The sequence below is a fragment of the Loxodonta africana genome, chromosome 21 (assembly GCF_030014295.1).
Source record: "Loxodonta africana isolate mLoxAfr1 chromosome 21, mLoxAfr1.hap2, whole genome shotgun sequence".
In the NCBI taxonomy this organism is placed as follows: domain Eukaryota; kingdom Metazoa; phylum Chordata; class Mammalia; order Proboscidea; family Elephantidae; genus Loxodonta; species Loxodonta africana.
The window spans coordinates 63,523,610-63,542,456 of record NC_087362.1 but is presented as its reverse complement, the minus strand read 5'-3'; the positions used below and the strand labels follow the sequence as shown (position 1 = coordinate 63,542,456).

At 39.4% G+C, this 18,847-nt stretch overlaps 1 protein-coding gene across 9 annotated transcripts in view; it reads left to right on the top strand.

Annotated features, from left to right (window-relative positions):
• Positions 1 to 18,847, top strand: part of FTO (FTO alpha-ketoglutarate dependent dioxygenase) — a 412,272-nt gene that overhangs the window by 182,476 nt on the left and 210,949 nt on the right. For all 9 annotated transcript variants that reach the window (XR_010318897.1, XM_010596082.3, XM_023555597.2 and 6 more), the window contains exon 7: positions 3,063 to 3,182. Coding sequence is in view for 8 of the 9 variants with exons in the window: in XM_010596082.3 (XP_010594384.2) it covers positions 3,063 to 3,182 (120 nt within the window). In the remaining variant the exon portion in view is untranslated. The remainder of the gene's footprint in view (positions 1 to 3,062; positions 3,183 to 18,847) is intronic.

The window sequence follows — 18,847 nt, the reverse complement described above, 5'->3', positions numbered from 1 at the left end:
GTTTCTTTGGTCTCTTGTCTACAGCAAAGTTCCCAGTATGCTCCTCTCCTTGCTCCTGAGTTTCATTTACTGAAATCCAGACTGAAGTGTACCCTGAAAGGTTGAATGAATTAGAGGTAGTACCTGACTGACTTGGGACGTATTTGAGTTATGACAAACTGCACTTACGACTGTCCATTTTTTACTATATACAGTGTTGCCATGTATAATTTGCTGATGTTATCACCCTCAAATGTTCACTTGCAGATGTTTATATGTAATATTTCCAACCCTCAAAGACAAAGTTTGGATTTAAAAAGATACTGATAATAAAAGGCAATGATAATGAAAACTTAAAAAAAAAATGATATATTCGACTTACGTCAGAACAACTTATGACGAAGTCATTGGAATGGAAATCTGTCATGAGTCGGGGACTACCTGTGATTACATATGGTAATCTGTTTTATTTCCTGAGATATCCTTGTCATGGCTTATGTATTTTGTCTTCTTCAATGGAAATAATCAGCCTAAATATAGGAAAACCTTTTAAAATCTTTTCAGCTTTTCCTAACATAGCGCTTGATGCTGTGTTGACAGTCTTTACCTATAGTGTGAACAAATTTCATGTGAAGTCCATTAAAAGTGACTCTTTTTTTTCTTTTCTTGGTGATAAAGATGTTGTCAAACCTGTATTTTCACAAAAGTTGATCCACAGTTGTATTCATTCTCATTTCAAAGCACTCGTTTACTTCTGTTAACCACTGTCTTTTAATACCACAGATAAGGTTTAGCAACTGTTGTCTTAATATTGTCTATATTCCTTTTTTTTTTTTTTTTTGTTTAAACAGCTTTAACTGAAATCCTACATTTCCAACAAACATTTAGTTAATGTGAACTAAAACCCTTTCATATGACTTGGTGTTCTCAGGTTACTTATATGAGGCATTTTCACCATTGTTAAATCTTCACAAGTTGCTTTTGTTTGCCTCATGAAAGTTCAATATGGATAAACAAACAAAAAAATTCTTTGTGGTAACAGGTGATGATTATAATAGCCCTGATTCTGTACATGGAACGTGATTACCTTAGTAAAGCCAGATGACCCAGCATTAATCTGTGGGAGCTCTACATTTCTCTAGAGGGTAGACGTGAAAGAGTTTTTGAGCTGGAGTTGTACTTTGATGGTAAAATCTAATTTTCAAGTTGAAGATGAGTGATAGAAGACTTGGAAAATAGACAGGAAGCCACGTCTTTCTAAAGCTTTACTCAGCCACTCATCTAAATATGTTGGGGTTATTTTCAGTTGCAAGGGACAGAAAACTCAACTTGAATTGGCTTAAGCTTGATGAAGGGTCAGTTGATGTCACCAGGATCTGGTTTTTATTTTTTCATCTTTTAGCTAATTCCTACTGTGTTGACTGTCTTCCCTTTTTGTTGGCAAAATGGCTGCAGAATCTTCTTCCTGTACCCCTGATAAAGTTTTGAGATATTTTGTGATTGAACATATGCCTACTCTCCCCTTACCTAGTTCTGTGACCAGAAAAATGTGGTGGCCTAGATTGGCTTAGAGCTGGGTCACACATTCCACTTCTTGGCTTATCCAAGTGGACTGAGACGGGGGAAGGGATTGGTTACTGTCATGGGTTAAATTGTGTCCTCCAAAAATATGTGTCAACTTGGCTAGGCCATGATTCCCAGTATTGTGTGGTTGTCCACCATATTGTGATCTGATGTGATTATCCTATGTGTTGTAAATCCTAACCTCTATGATGCTAATGGAACCCTGATGGCACAGTGGTTAAGAGCCACAGCTGTGAACCAAAACGCCGGCAGTTCGAATTCACCAACCGCTCCTTGGAAACCCTATGGGGCAGTTCCACTCTGTCTTATGGGGTCCTATAGGCTGAATCAACTGGACAGCATAGGGTTTGGTTTTTGGTTTTGTGGTGTTAATAAGGTAGGATCTGAGGCAGTTATGTTAATAAGGCAGGACTCAATCTATAGGATTAGGTTGTATCTTGAGTAAATCTCTTTTGAGATACAAAAAAGAGAATTGAACAGAGAGGAGAGGGACCTCAGACCATTAAGAAAGAAGTGCCAGGAGCAGAGCACATCCTTTGAACTGGGGTCTCTGTGCTGAGAAACTCCTAGACCTGGGAAGATTGATGACAAGGACTTTCTCCCAGAGCTGACAGAGAGAGAAAGACTTCCCCTGGACTGGCACCCTGAAACGGGACTTCTAGCCCCCTAGACTCCGAGAGAATAAATTTCTCTTTGTTAAAGCCATTCACTTGTGGTATTTCTGTTATAGCAGCCCTAGATAATGTGAGACAGTTACCAAATGAATAGCTGGGGTATTATTGCTAGCAGAAAAAAGAATGCTAAGAAGGCGGACAATCAAAGTTTACTACAGTAGGTTCATAGGAAGGGAAATAAATTATTAACATCTTTGCTACTCTTTATGGCTATTGTTGTTTACCCTGTCTGGGCTGCAAAGTGACAATTTGGATGACTCTGTAGGTTTAATGTGTGCCAATATAATGAATTTTATATTATTTAGTTATATGACCTGAAATCATCACCAAGTCTTTGTGGCCCATGGGTAAATTATTTAATTTAGATCTAAGAAATTTAAAATTGGTATTTCCTATTATATGTATCTGTATTTTGCTTTTAATACCAGTCTTTAATAACACATTTCATAAAGAAAATCTGCTGTTTGATTTTATCCTTCCCAGCATACATGGTGCAGGCTGTGTCTACTCTAGTATCTCAGTATTTGTTGTTTATTACTTATAGTTTCCTCATATCTGACTAATGAAGGTAGTTGAAAACCCCTATCAAGCTGAGCTGGGTTGTCTTACTAAGGACTGCAGCTTTAAGGCTCCTCTTTGCTTGGCTTTGCAGAAATGCTCTGGAGACTCAAAGTTATATTGGGAGCCCATTAGGCTGTGTTTTTCTCACCTTTCCTCACCCTCTGACTACTAAGTTCTTGGAGGAAAATTGAGTGACGAAGTCATTGTCCTTGCTTGTCTATCACAAGGACGTTATAACCACTGCCTTCTCTTTACGGTCCACAGGTAGAGTTTGAGTGGCTGAGACAGTTTTGGTTTCAAGGCAGTCGATATAAAAAGTGCACCGATTGGTGGTGTCAACCCATGACTCAACTGGAAGGACTGTGGAAGAAGATGGAAGGTGTGGTGAGTACATGGGGTCTGGGAACCGTATTTTCTGGTATGCTACACTATGTGCTTGAGCACTGGTAGCACAGTGGCTAAGAGCTTGACTGCTAAGCAAACGGTCGACAGTTCAAATCCACCAGCTGCTGCTTGGAAACCGTATGGGGCAGTTCTACTCTGTCCTATAGAGTTGCTATAAGTTGGAATAGACTTGATGGCAACAGGTTTTTTTTTTTTTTTTTTTTTTTTTTGGTGTGCTATACAAATTCTGTACTGCTTATTTTGCATAGGTAAATGCAAAATTATTTATTCTGTATTGTTAAATGAGGTTATTCTTGGTAAGCAATGTGAAGGGCCAAGATTTTGTCAGCACAACCTCAGTTCAAGTCAGTGAACATTTATTGAATATTGCCTATGTATAAGGCACTGTGCTAGACATACACTGAAAAGTGGTGATGAGGGGAGAATACAATGATAATATCTAAAATCCATTTGCATTTCTATAGGTGCAGTAGGCACGAATTCCTTGGTAGTAGACTGGGCTATTAACTGAAAGACTGGCAGTTTGGCAGAAGTGCCTCGGAAGACAGCCCTGGCGATCTGCTTTCAAAAGCTCACAGCTTTGGAAGCCCTATGAAGCCTTTCTACTCCGCACACTCGGGGCCACCATGAGTCAGAAACTACTCGATGGTATCTAATAACAACGTGCAATAGGTGCTATTCTAAGGGTCTTCCCTGTATTAACTTTTAAAATCCTTACAATATTCCTATGAGCTGTAGAGCTGTCATGAGCCCTAATTTATAGATATGACAACTGAGGCACCGAGAAATTTTAAGTGCCTCTCCATGGTGCCATGGTAACTGACAGAGCAAGATTTAAACCCAGGCAGTCTAACTTCTGAGCTTATACTCCTAACCACTACTTTCAAACAGCTTACCAAGGAGAGAGACATGAATATAGCTGGGTAATAAAAAAAACCAAGGAGAGAGACATGAATATAGCTGGGTAATACATTAGCTGAAAGGAAATCTTGAATTAAAGGTATTAAGAAGAGGGAGTATGAAATTCAGACCACTGGAACTGGGACTGTTGTGAAATGTTACAGGTGGCTTTTAGGGACTTTGGATAGGGAGGGGTCAGGTGGAACAGGACATTCGAAAGGAACATTGGGCTCCAGAAACTGTAAAATACAAGCTCAGAAGTGTGGAAGTCCAGCGTGACTTCTTCTTGTGTGCCGTGGAGTAAATTCCAATGCACAGTGGCCCTATAGGACAGGGTAGAACTGCCCCATATGGTTTCTGAGTCTGTAATTTTTACAGGGAGCCCTGGTAGTGCAGTGGTTAAGTGCTTAGCTGCTAACCAAAAGATTGGTGGTTAGAACCCACCAGCCACTCTGCGGAAGAAAGATGTGACAGTTTGCGTCCATAAAGATTTACAGCCTTGGAAACCTGTGGTGCAATTCTGCTCTGTCCTGTAGGGTCACTGTGCGTCCTCATTGACTCGATGGCAATGGGTTAATTTTTACAGGAGCAGATTTCCAGGTCTCATCTCCCATGGAGCAGCTGGTGGTTTCAAACTGCCAACCTTTCTGTTAGCAGCTAAGTGCTTAACCATTGCACCACCCAGCGCTCCTTGCAGTGTGAGTAGGGGAAGCCATATAGTAGGGATGTAGATAGAAGGCAAGTTAAGGCCACTTGGAGGTCTTGATTAAGTTTTAATTTAAATAATATTAGTCACAGCAAACACTTTCATGATACTTATTAAGTAGCTATTCTAAAGCATTATTCTAAGTGTTTTTTATATAACTTGTTTGACTTTTATGACAACCCTATAAAGCAGATATTATTTTTTCCTCATTTTACAAACGAGGAAATTGAAGCACAAAATGTTTATGTAACTTTCTCAAGGTCATACGGCTAGTAGGTGAGGGAGCTGGGATCTGAACTCAGGAAGGTTAGCTCTCAGGTCCTTACCTTTTACCACCTCGCCGTTCTGTCTCCAAACAGTTGAATTTGGAATGTTGTGGGAAAGTGAGAAAAACCTGCTATACCCTGGAAATAACACCAGTGACAGGATTTGGAATGCCCTGGAAACAATGAACTCATCTGCAAAAATGGGCAGCTATTGCTAATGCCTATTTTATAATAATGGGAATATCCAGTGAAAATCCTTGAAGGCTTCAGGTTGAAAGTCTGGGTCTGAATTCAGAAGTCCATGCTTTCCAGGCATCTCCTCAAACCATGCCTTTTCATGGACATATGTTATAATCTTTCTTTTAGTGTATTCATAGTATCACTAAAGTGAATTTCTCTTAAGTCCTGAATCAATGCAAAACTGAGCATTGTAAAACTCAGTTGGATCTAGTGTAAGTCCGTGCCTAAATCTCCTTAGTTAGTTCTGTTTCTAAACTCAGCCTGGGCAGAGTGTACTCCATTTTCTTGGGATACATGTATAAAGGCAACTTCAGTTTCAGAGAAACTTTTAATTCATTTATTTATTTTGCCATGTGTGTAATTCTGGCTTTGTCCATTTCTTAACTCTAGGAGGTCAGCTTGACTTTGGGATGGTAATTTGACAATGCTGTGGATTAGGATTGACAAGCAAGTCAAGAAGGGAACTCTTACTGGTTTTGTAAAAAAATGAAATAAAATTGCTTTTGTTCAAGGGTTATTTTGTTTTGTCAGTGAAATTTTTGGTATTGTGAGCTTACCAGTGATGTTCATTATGAATTAATGGAATAGAGTGAGGTATGTTTTTATTTGGTGGCAGTGGCACGTTAGTTAGAGGGAATGTCTTCTGTTTATTTTTTCTTGTGTGAAAAATACTGAAAAGAGCTGCGATCTCGGGAATTTTCCGAAGTTGGTTTTCTTGCAGTTGGTGTGGCATCACCGCGTGCTCTGAGTGAAATCAATGGTCTCAGTGTCTCTCCTCAGCAAGCCTCAGGATGATCATTATCAACAGAGTGAGGGTTTGGGCCAAGATAAAAGGAATGGTACTTCTAAATTACAGAATTGCTTCAAGCCTTTTTAAATGACAAATTCATAATAATTTAGTTTTTTTTTTTTTATTGGAAGAGACAGAAGAGAACAAGCACTGGAAAGGCCTAGACTTCGTGGCTCTTTTGGCACAGTTCCACCTGGTTATTTGTGTCCTGACTATAAGATTTGTACTCCGTAGCAGCCTGCCAAGGAGCCCTGGTCGCACAGTGTTTAAGCACTCAGCTACTTAACCAAAAGCTCGATGGTTCGAACCCACCGTCCGCTCCATGGGAGAAAAATGTGGCGGTTTGCTTCCTTAAAGATTACAGCCTTGGAAACCCTCTGAAGCACTTTTGCTGTGTCCTTTAGGGTTTTTTTTATTTTTTATTTTTATAGGGTTACTGTGAGTTGCAATCGACTTGAGGGCGATGTGTTTTTAGCAGCCCGTCTCATATTTTTTCAGTTGCTAGCGGTAGGGGGCAATGTTGAGCTACCAGTTTGAGGCTGCAAGATTCTAGGCTTTCAAGAAAATGCATACAAATGTACCATTAACTGTCAAGAATTATCCCTGTTGCTTCAAGTTAGCTGTAATCGCCAAGATTCCACAGCACAGGAAATCAGTTGTGGGTTAACAAATTCAACAGCAATTTAACATAAAAAGTACAGTGTTTGGTGCACATTTGGATTTAGGCTAATCTAAAAGACATTTCTGAATGTACTCACTTGGCTTCCAGGTACTGTGTTACCCAAATTATTATCATTTTAGACAAATGATTTTTCCTTATCTTTCTGCTTTGCTTGAATTGTAAAATCACATGTGTGTTGTGCAAAGACTGCTCTAATACATGCATTTTGTCTTTTCTGCAACACGGCATCGATCTGTTTTGGTGAGAAAATAAGACAAAAAACCTCAGGCAATACGTGCATTACTTTTCACCTTTTGCTTATGAGGAAAGCAACCTTTGGCAGCAGCCCTAGTGCTAGAGAAGAGACTTGGGTTGTAATTTCTCTCAGTCTTTGTGTTTTTTTTTTCACTTTGTGGTTGGAAGGGGTAGTCTCAGGTAGGAGCTAGGAGAAAAATGGAAAAAGAGCTTTGAAATCACTTTTCTTCCATTAATGGTAATTGCTTCACATGTCATCACCAGTCACATATTTCAAAAAGTTTAGTCAGCTGTCTGTATGACTCCCCCAGCCTCTACTTCACATCCTCTGTTCTAGCAGGCACCGTTTTTATCACGCTGTTTATTTTTGCCATTTTTCTCCCGGAGGATAGTTTTACTCTGTGCATGCTCTTGTGATGTAAATGTTAAACCTTATATTTGAATGACATTCTGATAAAATATCACATTTTCCCTGAATATTACCTCATGAATTTATGAGGCATTAAGCCCAAAGCAACATAACCCTTTCTTATAACCCAGGAATTTAGCCTAGCCCTTCCTCCCCTCTTTGCTCCTTATTCAGGAAAGTCCTAAAACACTAAAAAAAAAAAAAAAAAAACACTAGAACACCATTAAAACGTTGTGTTGTATTTTTTTTTTTTTAAGCCAACCCACTATCCCTCATCCAAGATTAGCATATTATGAAGAGACTCTTCAGGGTAAGAGAGAGTTACCATTTGAAAGAAACTGTACAAGCTTTGCTTTCTGGGTAAAGAGAAATATGAAAAGCCGAAATCTCCCGTGAGGTGAGGAAGTCTTGCTGTAGCCAGAGATTCAGCGGATAGGCCATTTGTCTCTCAGGGTCTGGTATCGCGCTTCACAAAACTGACATTTATTTTACCTATAAAAATGTTTTAACACTATCAAATTCACAGTGATACAGAAAAGACTGGAAGGCGTGATATCCTCTAAATTGATGACATTTATTCATTTCCTTTTGACCTTAAAGAAAAGTCAATTTGGTATAATCCAATGGAAATATTCTAGAATCATTTACAGAGTAAACATTTTTAAAAATACTGATGACTTGTATACTGGAGAGAAATTTCTCCATGCTTCTTTTGTTGGTTTTTTCCTTTTAGAAGAGAAAGAGTAGATCCTGATCATTGTGAACATTTTGAATTGCAGTTCCTGTCTTGACAGTTGGTTGTGCTGGGGTAGCTGTGTGTTCATATGGCAGTTGGCCTTAATAACCTTTATTGACTTTAGTGGGTAGGAGCCAAGTCTGGATTATTTTAATGTATCCGTTTTGAAAAAGTGTAAAACATAACATATAATTATGTTAGGTAAGCTATAGGCTACATTTAATTTCACCCATTTATGTTAAAATTTGGCACGGGAGAGCAGAGAAATGTGGAAAACGAGTAGGTGCTTTATTTAATACCAGTCCCATTTTCTTCTTGTTAATGGTTTAATAGAGAAATGTACTTAAGGATGAAAAGGTTGTCCTTTACAAGCCAGTTGGAATAGTTTACTTTCCCTGTCATTTTGGCCTGCCTCAATCGGGAGTCTGTCCACTGGTGCAGAGCTGAGTCCTCCTTAGTAGAGGTTACACAGTTGTAGGAAGCCGTGTAGATGGTACTGATTAGCAGTTTGTTTGTTTTTGGAGAGATTAATGAAGCTCTTATCACAGTGCTTTAGATTACGTTCCTTTTAACTGAATAGAGGAGCAAGGCTGCTTTTTCATACACTGAAATATTTACTCAGCCCACTGGTGTTTGCTATTATATATCACAGTTCAGTTCGCTAAATTCATTTTAAACTTTCTTCCAGGATTAGAAATTTAGAGATTTTGGGGGATGGGAGGAGGAAAGTGATATAAATACTAATTTCTGGTTCATATTAGTGGTTAAGCCACCAGTTTCTTTCGTATATATAGACATACATGCCCACGCACATGTATGTATATGTATATGTATGTGAGTGTGTGTATATGTGATGTATGTACGTGTATGTATGTCCCCTGCCCCGTTTGTGTCAGTGCGCAGACTAAGTTACATCTGCTAACATAACCATTTCTCCCATTTTCCAGGGTTTGCATTTCTGACTTAGGAGCAGAATATATTACAGTAACTTAGAATTTGGTGTGATTTGGCTAGTGACTTTAAAGTTTCAGTTCCCCTCTCCCTCTTTTGATTGGAACGATGCTGACTAGTTCAGGATGAGCACAGATCAGAGGCAGGTAAACAGTCATGAGGACCCAGTACCCTGAGTGCTGGCACAGGTACTTAGGCCCTGCTCTTTGGGGCCCCACAGCTGCGAAGTTCTATTAAGAATAAAATATCTGGGGAAACTGTGCACGCGATTTAGCAATGAATTTCTAAGAGGTTTGATTGCTGTTTCATGTCCTGTCTTCTGAACTTCTCCAACTCAAATTTTTCATTTTTTTTTTCTTCTTAGTTGCTGTATACTTAGTAATGAATTTTTTAGAAAAGTGTGTATCTTATCTTTTTGGGAAAAAAAATTTACAATTCCAAGAGAATTCAGGCATGAGCCTCAAAAACAGAATGTGCATCGAAAGCACAAAGGCCTGTGTTTATGATTCTGTTTGAAGCGTTTTTGCAACTGGATAAGGAAAATTTTAGAAACTGTCTGATAGTGTTCAGGGTAAATACTTAAACCCCTTTAGAGAATTTCCTGCACAGATACTGTGCCGCAGAAAAAAGGGGTACTTATGTTTCTTAAAGCTGCTACAGCCTACAGCTTTGTACTTAAAGACAGAGGTGTTGAATAGAAGTCTCCTGAGGGTACATCCAGTGACAGTATCTCCAGGAACATCAGAGCAAGCCAGTGGGTAGGACTTGCGGTTTTTAACCCTTACAGCAGCTTTAGTGGTACCGGGTACTAGGATGTGCCTGTTGCGTGCTAGGAATGCTAAGAGGACCCTTTCCCCCATGGCCTCTGCTCTGCACGTAGGAACGAGGCTAAAAAAAGCTGGAGATGGTGAGACAAAGTGACAGCAGCTAGGAAATGCCAGGTGAAAGCCTTGCCATCTCTCTTAACTCTTGTTAGTATGTGGAGAGCAAAACCAGAATGGAAAGCGGTTCCTGTTTGAGCCATAGTTTCACAGGCTTTGGCTAAAATTTGTCAGCCTTTGCTTTGTGTTATGTACCTAGATATAAGTATTTCGTACATTATATCTATGTATGTGTATATTTATGTAGGTGTGTATGTATGATGAATTCCATTGTTTAAATAATTTTAACTGTACTGAAATTCACATTGATGTAAAAGTGGGTGCCGTTGTAGCCTTGGCTGCTGGAATTTATTTGGCATTGCTTTGAACAGCAGTGTTTGAGTGCTATGGCTGCTAACCAAGAGGTCTGCAGTTCGAATCCACCAGGTGCTCCTTGGAAACTCTATGGGGCAGTTCTGCTCTGTCCTGTAGGGTTGCTATGAGTTGGGATCAACTCGACGGCAGTGGGTTTTGACTAGCAGACCATCATAGCATTTTAGATACAAGCCCAGACATCCTGGTGCCAGAAGGAGGTGTTAGAAATGTCCATTTTTCCTGGGTAAAGATACAGTATAAAACAAATGTATACCTTGTTTTCTTTTTTTTTGGAGGGGCAGGGGTGATTAAATTCAGCTGTAATCTATCATTTACCTTATTATGAATACCTTTGGAATATTCTAGAAGACTCTTATTCTTGAAGAATTCAGTAGTGTTAAAAAAAAAAAAAAGGCCTACAGTTACCGGAAATACGTATTATCAAGATTTTAGGATCTTTTTTCCCAAGATGAATAAAGAATGTTCCCTAAAACTATTCTGATGAAAATGGGTGTGATGACCAAATGACAAAGTTTATAACATATAAAATACTATACACAAGCAAGGCATCACTAGAAGTGATTTTAGAAGGAAGTGTGAATAGGCCTCAACTTTGGAACCCTTGCTTACAGGTCGTCTGACACAGCCTGCTGTAGTGACAGTGTCCCTCCCGTTTTGGAACTCTCTTCCTCTAGAATTGGGATTCAATCCTGGAGCTAAAGGGACTCAGAAAGATTTGGAGCTCGGTGTTACTCGTGTAATGTTTCTACTCCACTGTGGGTTAAATAATTCTGGAGGCTGGGCTGGGAATCTTTCCATATTTTGCAAAAATATCTCTATGGAGAAATGTGCTTTAAGTGCCCAAAGTGGACTTACCAAAGAGGTCTGGGAACACATTAAGTCAGCTCTTTCATGCATTAAGGATAACATAGCCGTCATCCTGCTCCCTCCTTGTTGATATCTGCAAAATAATGACCCCTTTTTTAAACCAAAGGAAACTGTGTGTGATATGTTGCCTTTTCAGTATTCCTAAAAGTATCTTTATAATTTGTAGATGATATTTTTAATACCATCTTTTTCCAAACAAGTAAATTACGATTGACTTTTTTGAATTTTCTCTGTATGGCCTCGGCCTATATGGAACCACCTGTGACAATCTGAATTGTAAATTCTTTCTTGATGTATATAAACAATCTCAGGCAGATAATCTCCTGCTTGTTTTTGATTGATAAACTTAGCCTTCATATAAAAATCTGGAGTATTGGGATAATATAAATTAGGAGCCCTGGTGGCCCAGTGATTAACAGCTCAGCTGCTAACCAAAAGCTTGGTGGTTCGAATTCACCAGCTGCTCCTTGGAAACCTTATGGGGCAGTTCTATTCTGTCCTGTAGGGTCACTGTAAGTCAGAATTGACTCAACCGCAATGGGGCGCTGTTCAAAGTTAAGCTCCAATTTTAGACGTGTGTTTTGGTTATAAAGAATTGGAGTAGGTGGTCACTTGATAATACATGGTTTTCTTACTTGAATGTTATTAATTTAAACTAACAATTAGAAAGTACCCAGGATTTTGCCTCAGATGTTCTTTCACCGATGTAGGGAGGTTAAGAAGTTTTGCACTTTTTTAAATGTTACAAACTTTTCAGGTAGTCAAACAGTGAATTTTTTAAAGAATGGACACGGTGGAATACACTTGTGCCTAAAATGAATTAGTATTTTTTTGGTACTGGCATCTCGTATCCTGGGCCACCTGAACAGTAGTTGGGACAGGTGGCTAATATTCAGCCATCCAGTAATAGATATCTCAAACTTAACATGTCCAAAACCAAATTCTTGATTCCCATGATTCACCAACCCTTTTACCCAGTGTTTCAGAGTTCAGTAATTGTCACTATCCAGTTGCCCAGCCTAAAACCTTGGGGTCCTGTTGACTTCGCTCTTTCTCACACCTCACATCCAAAGCATCAGCAAATTCATTTAGTTCCGCTTTTCAAATAAATCCATAATCTGACCATCCTTGACTACCTCCTCTGTTAACCACCTTGGTGAGAACCACCACCTTTTGTAGAAATAGCCTCCTAACCAGCCTCTGTGCTTTTACCACCCACCTCCACCCCAGCCAGAGCGCCCCTTTAAGATACAGATCAGGCCATTTCACTGCCCTGGTTCAAACCTTCCAGTGGCCTACCATCACATTCAGAAATCCAACTTCCTTACAATGGCCTAGTGTCCTTCAAAATCTGGCCACATACCACCTCTTCCTCCTCCCTCCCCACCAGCCTCCTTACTATGCCTAGAATGCCCAGCTCACCTCTGCATGGGAGCCTTTGTATTGGCTGTTGCTTCTGTCTGGAATATTCTTCCCTGTTACTTCCATAGCTTACTTCCTCACTTCATTCTGGTCTCTCTGCTCATGTCACTTCCTTGGAGAGTTTCCCAGACCCAATTCTCATTCTAGAGAGCCTCTTCCCCTGCCCCACTTGACTTCATATCGCTGTCCACCTGCCATTACATGATATATTTGTTTATTGTCTACCTTTACCTAATATAATCTGTTGAGGACAGGGCCTTTGTTTCATCCACAGTTGTTTCCCCAGCTCCTAGAATAATGTCTGATGCATAATGAGCGCTCCACACATTTGTTAAAGTAACAGTGTTAATCAGCATCATCTTTAATAAGTTCTGTTAAACTCTGCACATTTTCCTAAAATATCAGTGATTGCTTAACAGGAATGGAGCCCTGGTGGTACAGTGGTTGAGAGCTCGGCTGCTAACCAAAAGGTGGGCAGTTCAGATCCACTAGCCGATCCTTCGATACCCAGTGGGGCAGTTTTACTCTGTCCTGTAGGGTTACCACGTGTCAGAATCAACTCAAAGGCAGTGGGTTTGGTTTGTTTTTTTTGGTTAGCAGGTGTATTTTGGGGTTAGTTTTATTTTTAATGACAATGCTCCAAAGCGTCTTGACTTGATTTATTGATTTATTTTGAGTCATATTTAGGGAACAGAGGATGCATGAGGGTGTCCTGTTTTATGCCTTTGGCATTTACAGCTGAGAAGATTGAGCAATCGCTGTTGAACAATTTATGCAAATGTGGAAAAACATTTCTTTAAGTGAGAGGAGCAAGTCAGTTGTTTCCCTCAGTAGCAGTACTGCTGAAACTTAGAATCCTGGTGTTTTTTCTCATTTGTTGCCATCCTTCACACTTTAGATTTCTCTATTTGTGATAAACTTGAGTAGAGTGAAATTGAGTCACAAAATTGGGTTAGTTCTCCAAGGAAGCTTCGACTTTTGGTTACTAATTTCCAAAGTTGCATGTGGAATGCAGCATTTACTGGACAAATTGTGGGCATGGAAGTAGGGAAATCCCTGAGGATTTAAATGTTTCTCATCGTTTGGGTATGCAGTACCCTTTGATGATAGAGGGCATGTTAATATTCATCTTTGCTGCTTGTCTACACTTCAGACAGATCCCAGGAAAGGGTGTACAAATGACCAGTTTCTTTTCTCGCCATGAGTCCCGGAGACCCAATAATGCTTAGAACCAAGAAATGTGTTAGGATGTGGTTGAGGTTTCCCTTTGGGGGCTGGAATGAAGGGAATACGAACTAGGAGAGACCTTCCAGACTAGAAAGCTTTAAAGGATTATTGCTTTCTCACAGGAAGTGTTTTGCTAGGACAAAGGGAAAAGTTTGGATGTAATTTTATAAGTAGCTGAACTGTTGTTGTTGCCTGAGTACATGAAGCAGACATGACTCCTTGAGTAGAGTCAGGCAGTCGAATGGTGTGAGCACCACTGGAGGCTGAAGATCCTTGTTAAGGAAGAAGGGGAGAAATCATAACGTTTCCAGCTGATGTCTGGGTCTTCTGTCTGGTTCCAGGGAACTCCATCTCTCTCTTCCCCAGAGACAAAGTGTATGTATATAGTATCCGCATAGCGAGGCATGAGTAACACCAGGTCTTGGGACTTGTCTTTTAAATATTTTTTTTTTCCCTTTAATGGAGAAAGAATCTTGCTTAGTTTAGTCAATTAAGCAGTGTTGTTTTGTATTAGATTGAAATGGCCTTGATTATATATTTTTTAAAATAATTTTTATTGTGCTTCAAGTGAAAGTTTACTAATCAAGTCAGTCTCTTACACAAAAACCCATATACACCTTGCTACACACTCCCAATTACTCTCCCCGTAATGAGACAGCCTGCTCTCTCCCTCCCTTCTCTTTTTTCGTGTCCATTTTGCCAGCTTCTAACCCCGTCCACTCTCTCATCTTCCCTCCAGGCAGGAGATGCCAACATAGTCTCAAGTGTCCACCTTATCCAAGAAGCTCACTCCTCACGAGCATCCCTCTCCAACCCATTGCCCAGCCCAATCCATGTCTGAAGAGTTGGCTTCGGGAATGGTTCCTGTTCTGGGCCAACAGAAGGTCTGGGGGCCATGACCACCGGGGTCCTTCCAGTCTCAGTCAGACCATGAAGTCTGGTGTTATGAGAATTTGGTGTCTCATCCCACTGCTCTCCTGCTCCCTCAGGGGTTCTTTGTTGTGTTCCCTGTCAGGGCAGTCATCAGTTGTAGCTGGGCACCATCTAGTTCTTCTGGTCTCAGGATGATATAGTCGCTGGTTCATGTGGCCCTTTCTGTCTCTTGGGCTCATAACCACCTTGTGTCCTTGGTGTTCTTCATTCTCCTTTGATCCAGATGGGTTGAGACCAACTGATGCATCTTAGATGGCTCCTTGCTAGCGTTTAAGACCCCAGACACCACTCTTCAAAGTGGGATGCAGAAAATGTTTCCTTAATATATTTTATTATGCCAATTGAGTTCGATGTCCCTTGAAACCATGGTCCCCAGACCCCTGCCCCTGCTACGTTGGCCTTTGAAGCATTCAGTTTATTCAGGAAACTTCTTTGCTTCTGGTTTAGTCCAATTGTGCTGACCTCCCCTGTATTGTGTGCTGTCTTTCCCTTCACCTAAACTAGTTCTTATCTACTATCTAATTAGTGAATACCCCTCTCTCACCCTCCCTCCCTTCCCCCTCTCGTAACCACAAAAAAATGTTTTCTTCTTGGTTTAAACTATTTCTCAAGTTCTTATAATAGTGGTCTTATACAGTATTTGTCCTTTTGCCTCTGACTTTTTTAATTTCACTCAGCATAATGCCTTCCAGGTTCCTCCATGTTATGAAATGTTTCACAGATTCTTCACTGTTCTTTATCGATGAGTAGTATTCCATTGTGTGAATATACCATAATTTATCCATTCATCCGTTGAGGGGCACCTTGGTTGCTTCCATGTTTTTGCTATTGTAAACAGTGCTGCAGTAAACATGAGTGTGCATATATCCGTTCGTGTAAAGGCTCTTATTTCTCTAGGACATATCCCGAGGAGTGGGATTGCTAGATCATATGGTAGTTCTACTTCTAACTTTTTAAGGAAGCGCCAAATCAATTTCCAAAGTGGTTGTACCATTTGACATTCCCACCAGCAGTGTATAAGTGTTCCAGTCTCTCCACAGCCTCTCCAACATTTATTATTTTGTGTTTTTTGGATTAATGCCAGCCTTGTTGGAGTGAGATGCAATCTCATTGTAGTTTTAATCTGCATTTCTCTAATGGCTAGTGATCGTGAACATTTCCTCATATATCTGTTAGCTACCTGAATGTCTTCTTTAGTGAAGTGTCTATTCATATCTTTTGCCCATTTTTTGATTGGGTTATTTGTCTTTTTGCAGTTGAGTTTTTGCCGTATCGTGTAGATTTTAGAGATCGGGCACTGGGTTGGGGCGCTGATCAGAAATGTCATAACTAAAAACTTTTTCCCAGTCTGTAGGTAGTCTTTTTACTCTTTTGGTGAAGTCTTTCCATGAGCATAAGTGTTTGATTTTTAGGAGCTGCCAGTTATCTAGTTTTTCTTCTACGTTCTTTATAATGTTTCCTATACTGTTTATGCCAGGTATTAGGGCTCCTAAAGTTGTCCCTGTTTTTTCTTCCATGATCTTTGTCGTTTTAGATTTTATATTTAGGTCCTTGATCCATTTTGAGTTAGTTTTTGTGCATGGAGTGAGGTATGGGTCTTGCTTCATTTTTTTGCAGATGGATATCCAGTTATGCCAGCACCATTTGTTAAAAAGGCTGTCTTTTCTCCATTTAACTGTTTTGGGGGCCTTTATCAAATATCAACTGCTCATATGTGGATGGATTTATGTCTGGATTCTCAATTCTGTTCCATTGGTCCATGTATCTGTTGTTGTACCAGCACCAGGCTGTTTTGACTACTGTGGCGGTATAATAGTTTCTAAAATCAGGTAAAGTAAGACCTCCCACTTTGTTCTTCTTTTTCAGTAATGCCTTATTTATCTGGGGCCTCTTTCCCTTCCGTATAAAATTGGTGATTTGTTTCTCCATCTCATTAAAGAGTGTCCTTGGGATTTGGATCCGAATTGCATTAAATGTATAGATCGCTTTTGGTAGAATAGACATTTTTATAATGTTAAGTCTTCTTATCCATGAGCAAGGTATGTTCTTCCACTTACATAAGTCTCTTTTGGTTTCTTGCAGAAGTGTACTGTAGTTTCGTTTGTATAAGTCTTTTACATCTCTGGTAAGATTTATTCCTAAGTATTTTATCTTCTTGGGGGCTACTGTAAATGGCATTGATTTGGTGATCTCCTCTTCGATGTTCTTTTTGTTGGTGTAGAGGAATCTAACTGATTTTTGTATGTTTATCTTGTATCCTGATACTCTGCTGAACTCTTCTATTAGTTTCAGTAGTTTTCTGGAGGATTCCTTAGGGTTTTCTGTGTATAAGATCATGTCATCTGCAAACAGAGATACTTTGACTTCTTCCTTGCCAATCTGGATGCCCTTTATTTCTTTATCTAGCCGAATTGCTCTGGCTAGGACTTCTAGCACAATGTTGAATAAGAGTGGTGATAAAGGGCATCCTTGTCTGGTTCCCAATCTCAGTGGGAATGTTTTCAGGCTCTCTCCATTCAGGGTGATGTTGGCTGTTGGCTTTGTATAAATGCCCTTTATTATGTTGAGAAATTTTTCTTCTATTCCTATTTTGCTGAGAGTTTTTATCGTGAATGAGTGTTGAACTTTGTCAAATGCCTTTTCTGCATCAATTGATAAAATCGTGTGATTCTTGTGTTTTGTTTTATTTATGTGGTGGATTACATTAATTGTTTTTCTAATGTTGAACCATCCCTCCCACTTCGTCATGGTGAATTATTTTTTTGATATGTTGCTGAATTCTATTGGCTAGAATTTTGTTGAAGATTTTCGCATCTACATTCATGAGGGATATAGGTCTATAATTTTCTTGTGGTGTCTTTACCTGATTTTGGTATCAGGGATATGCTGGCTTCATAGAATGAGTTTGGTAGTATTCCATCCTTTTCTATGCTCTGAAATACCTTTAGTAGTAGTGGTGTGAACTTTTCTCTGAAAGTTTAGTAGAACTCTGCAGTGAAGCTGTCTGGACTAGGGCTTTTTTTTTGTTGGGAGTTTTTTGATTACCTTTTCAATCTCTTCTTTTGTTATGGGTCTGTTTAGTTATTCTACCTCTGTTTCTGTTAGTTTAGGTAGGTAGTGTGTTTCTAGGAATTCATCCATTTCTTCTATGTTTGCAAATTTGTTTGAGTAAAGTTTTTCATAGTAATCTGATACGATTCTTTTAATTTCAGTTTGGTCTGTTGTAATATCACCCATCTCATTTCTTATTCGGGTTATTTGCTTCCTCTCCTGTTTTTCTTTTGTCAGTTTGGCAAGTGGTTTATCAATTTTTTTGTTTTTCAACAAACCAGCTTTTGGTCTTGTTAATTCTTTCAATTGTTTTTCTGTTTTCTATTTCATTTTTTTTTTTCATTTAGTTCAGCTTTAATTTTTATTATTTGTTTTCTTCTGGTGCCTGTGGGTTTCTTTTGTTGCGCTCTTTCTGTTTGTTCCAGTTGAAGGGATAATTCTTTGATTTTGGCCCTTTCTTCTTTTTGGATGTGTGCATTTATTGATATAAATTGGCCTCTGAGCACTGCTTTTGCTGTGTCCCAAAGGTTCTGATAGGAAGTGTTTTCCTTCTCATTGGATTCTATGAATTTCTTTATTCCATCATTAGTGTTTTCTATAATCCAGTCTTTTTTGAGAAGGGTATTGTTCAGTTTCCAGGTGTTTGATTTCTTTTCCTGCTGTTCTTGTTATTGATTTCCACCTTTGTGGCCTTATGGTCAGAGAAGATGCTTTGTAATATTTCAATGTTTTGGATTCTGCTAAGGCTTGCTTTCTGACCTAATATGTGGTCTATTCTAGAGAATGTTCCATGTGCACTAGAAAAGAAAGTATAGTTGGTTGCTGTTGGGTGGAGTGTTCTGTATATGTCTACGAGGTCAAGTTGGTTGATTGTGGCATTTAGATCTTGTGTGTCTTTATTGAGCTTCTTTCTGGATGTCCTGTCCTTCACCGAAAGTGGTATGTTGAAGTCTCCTACTATTATCGTGGAGCCG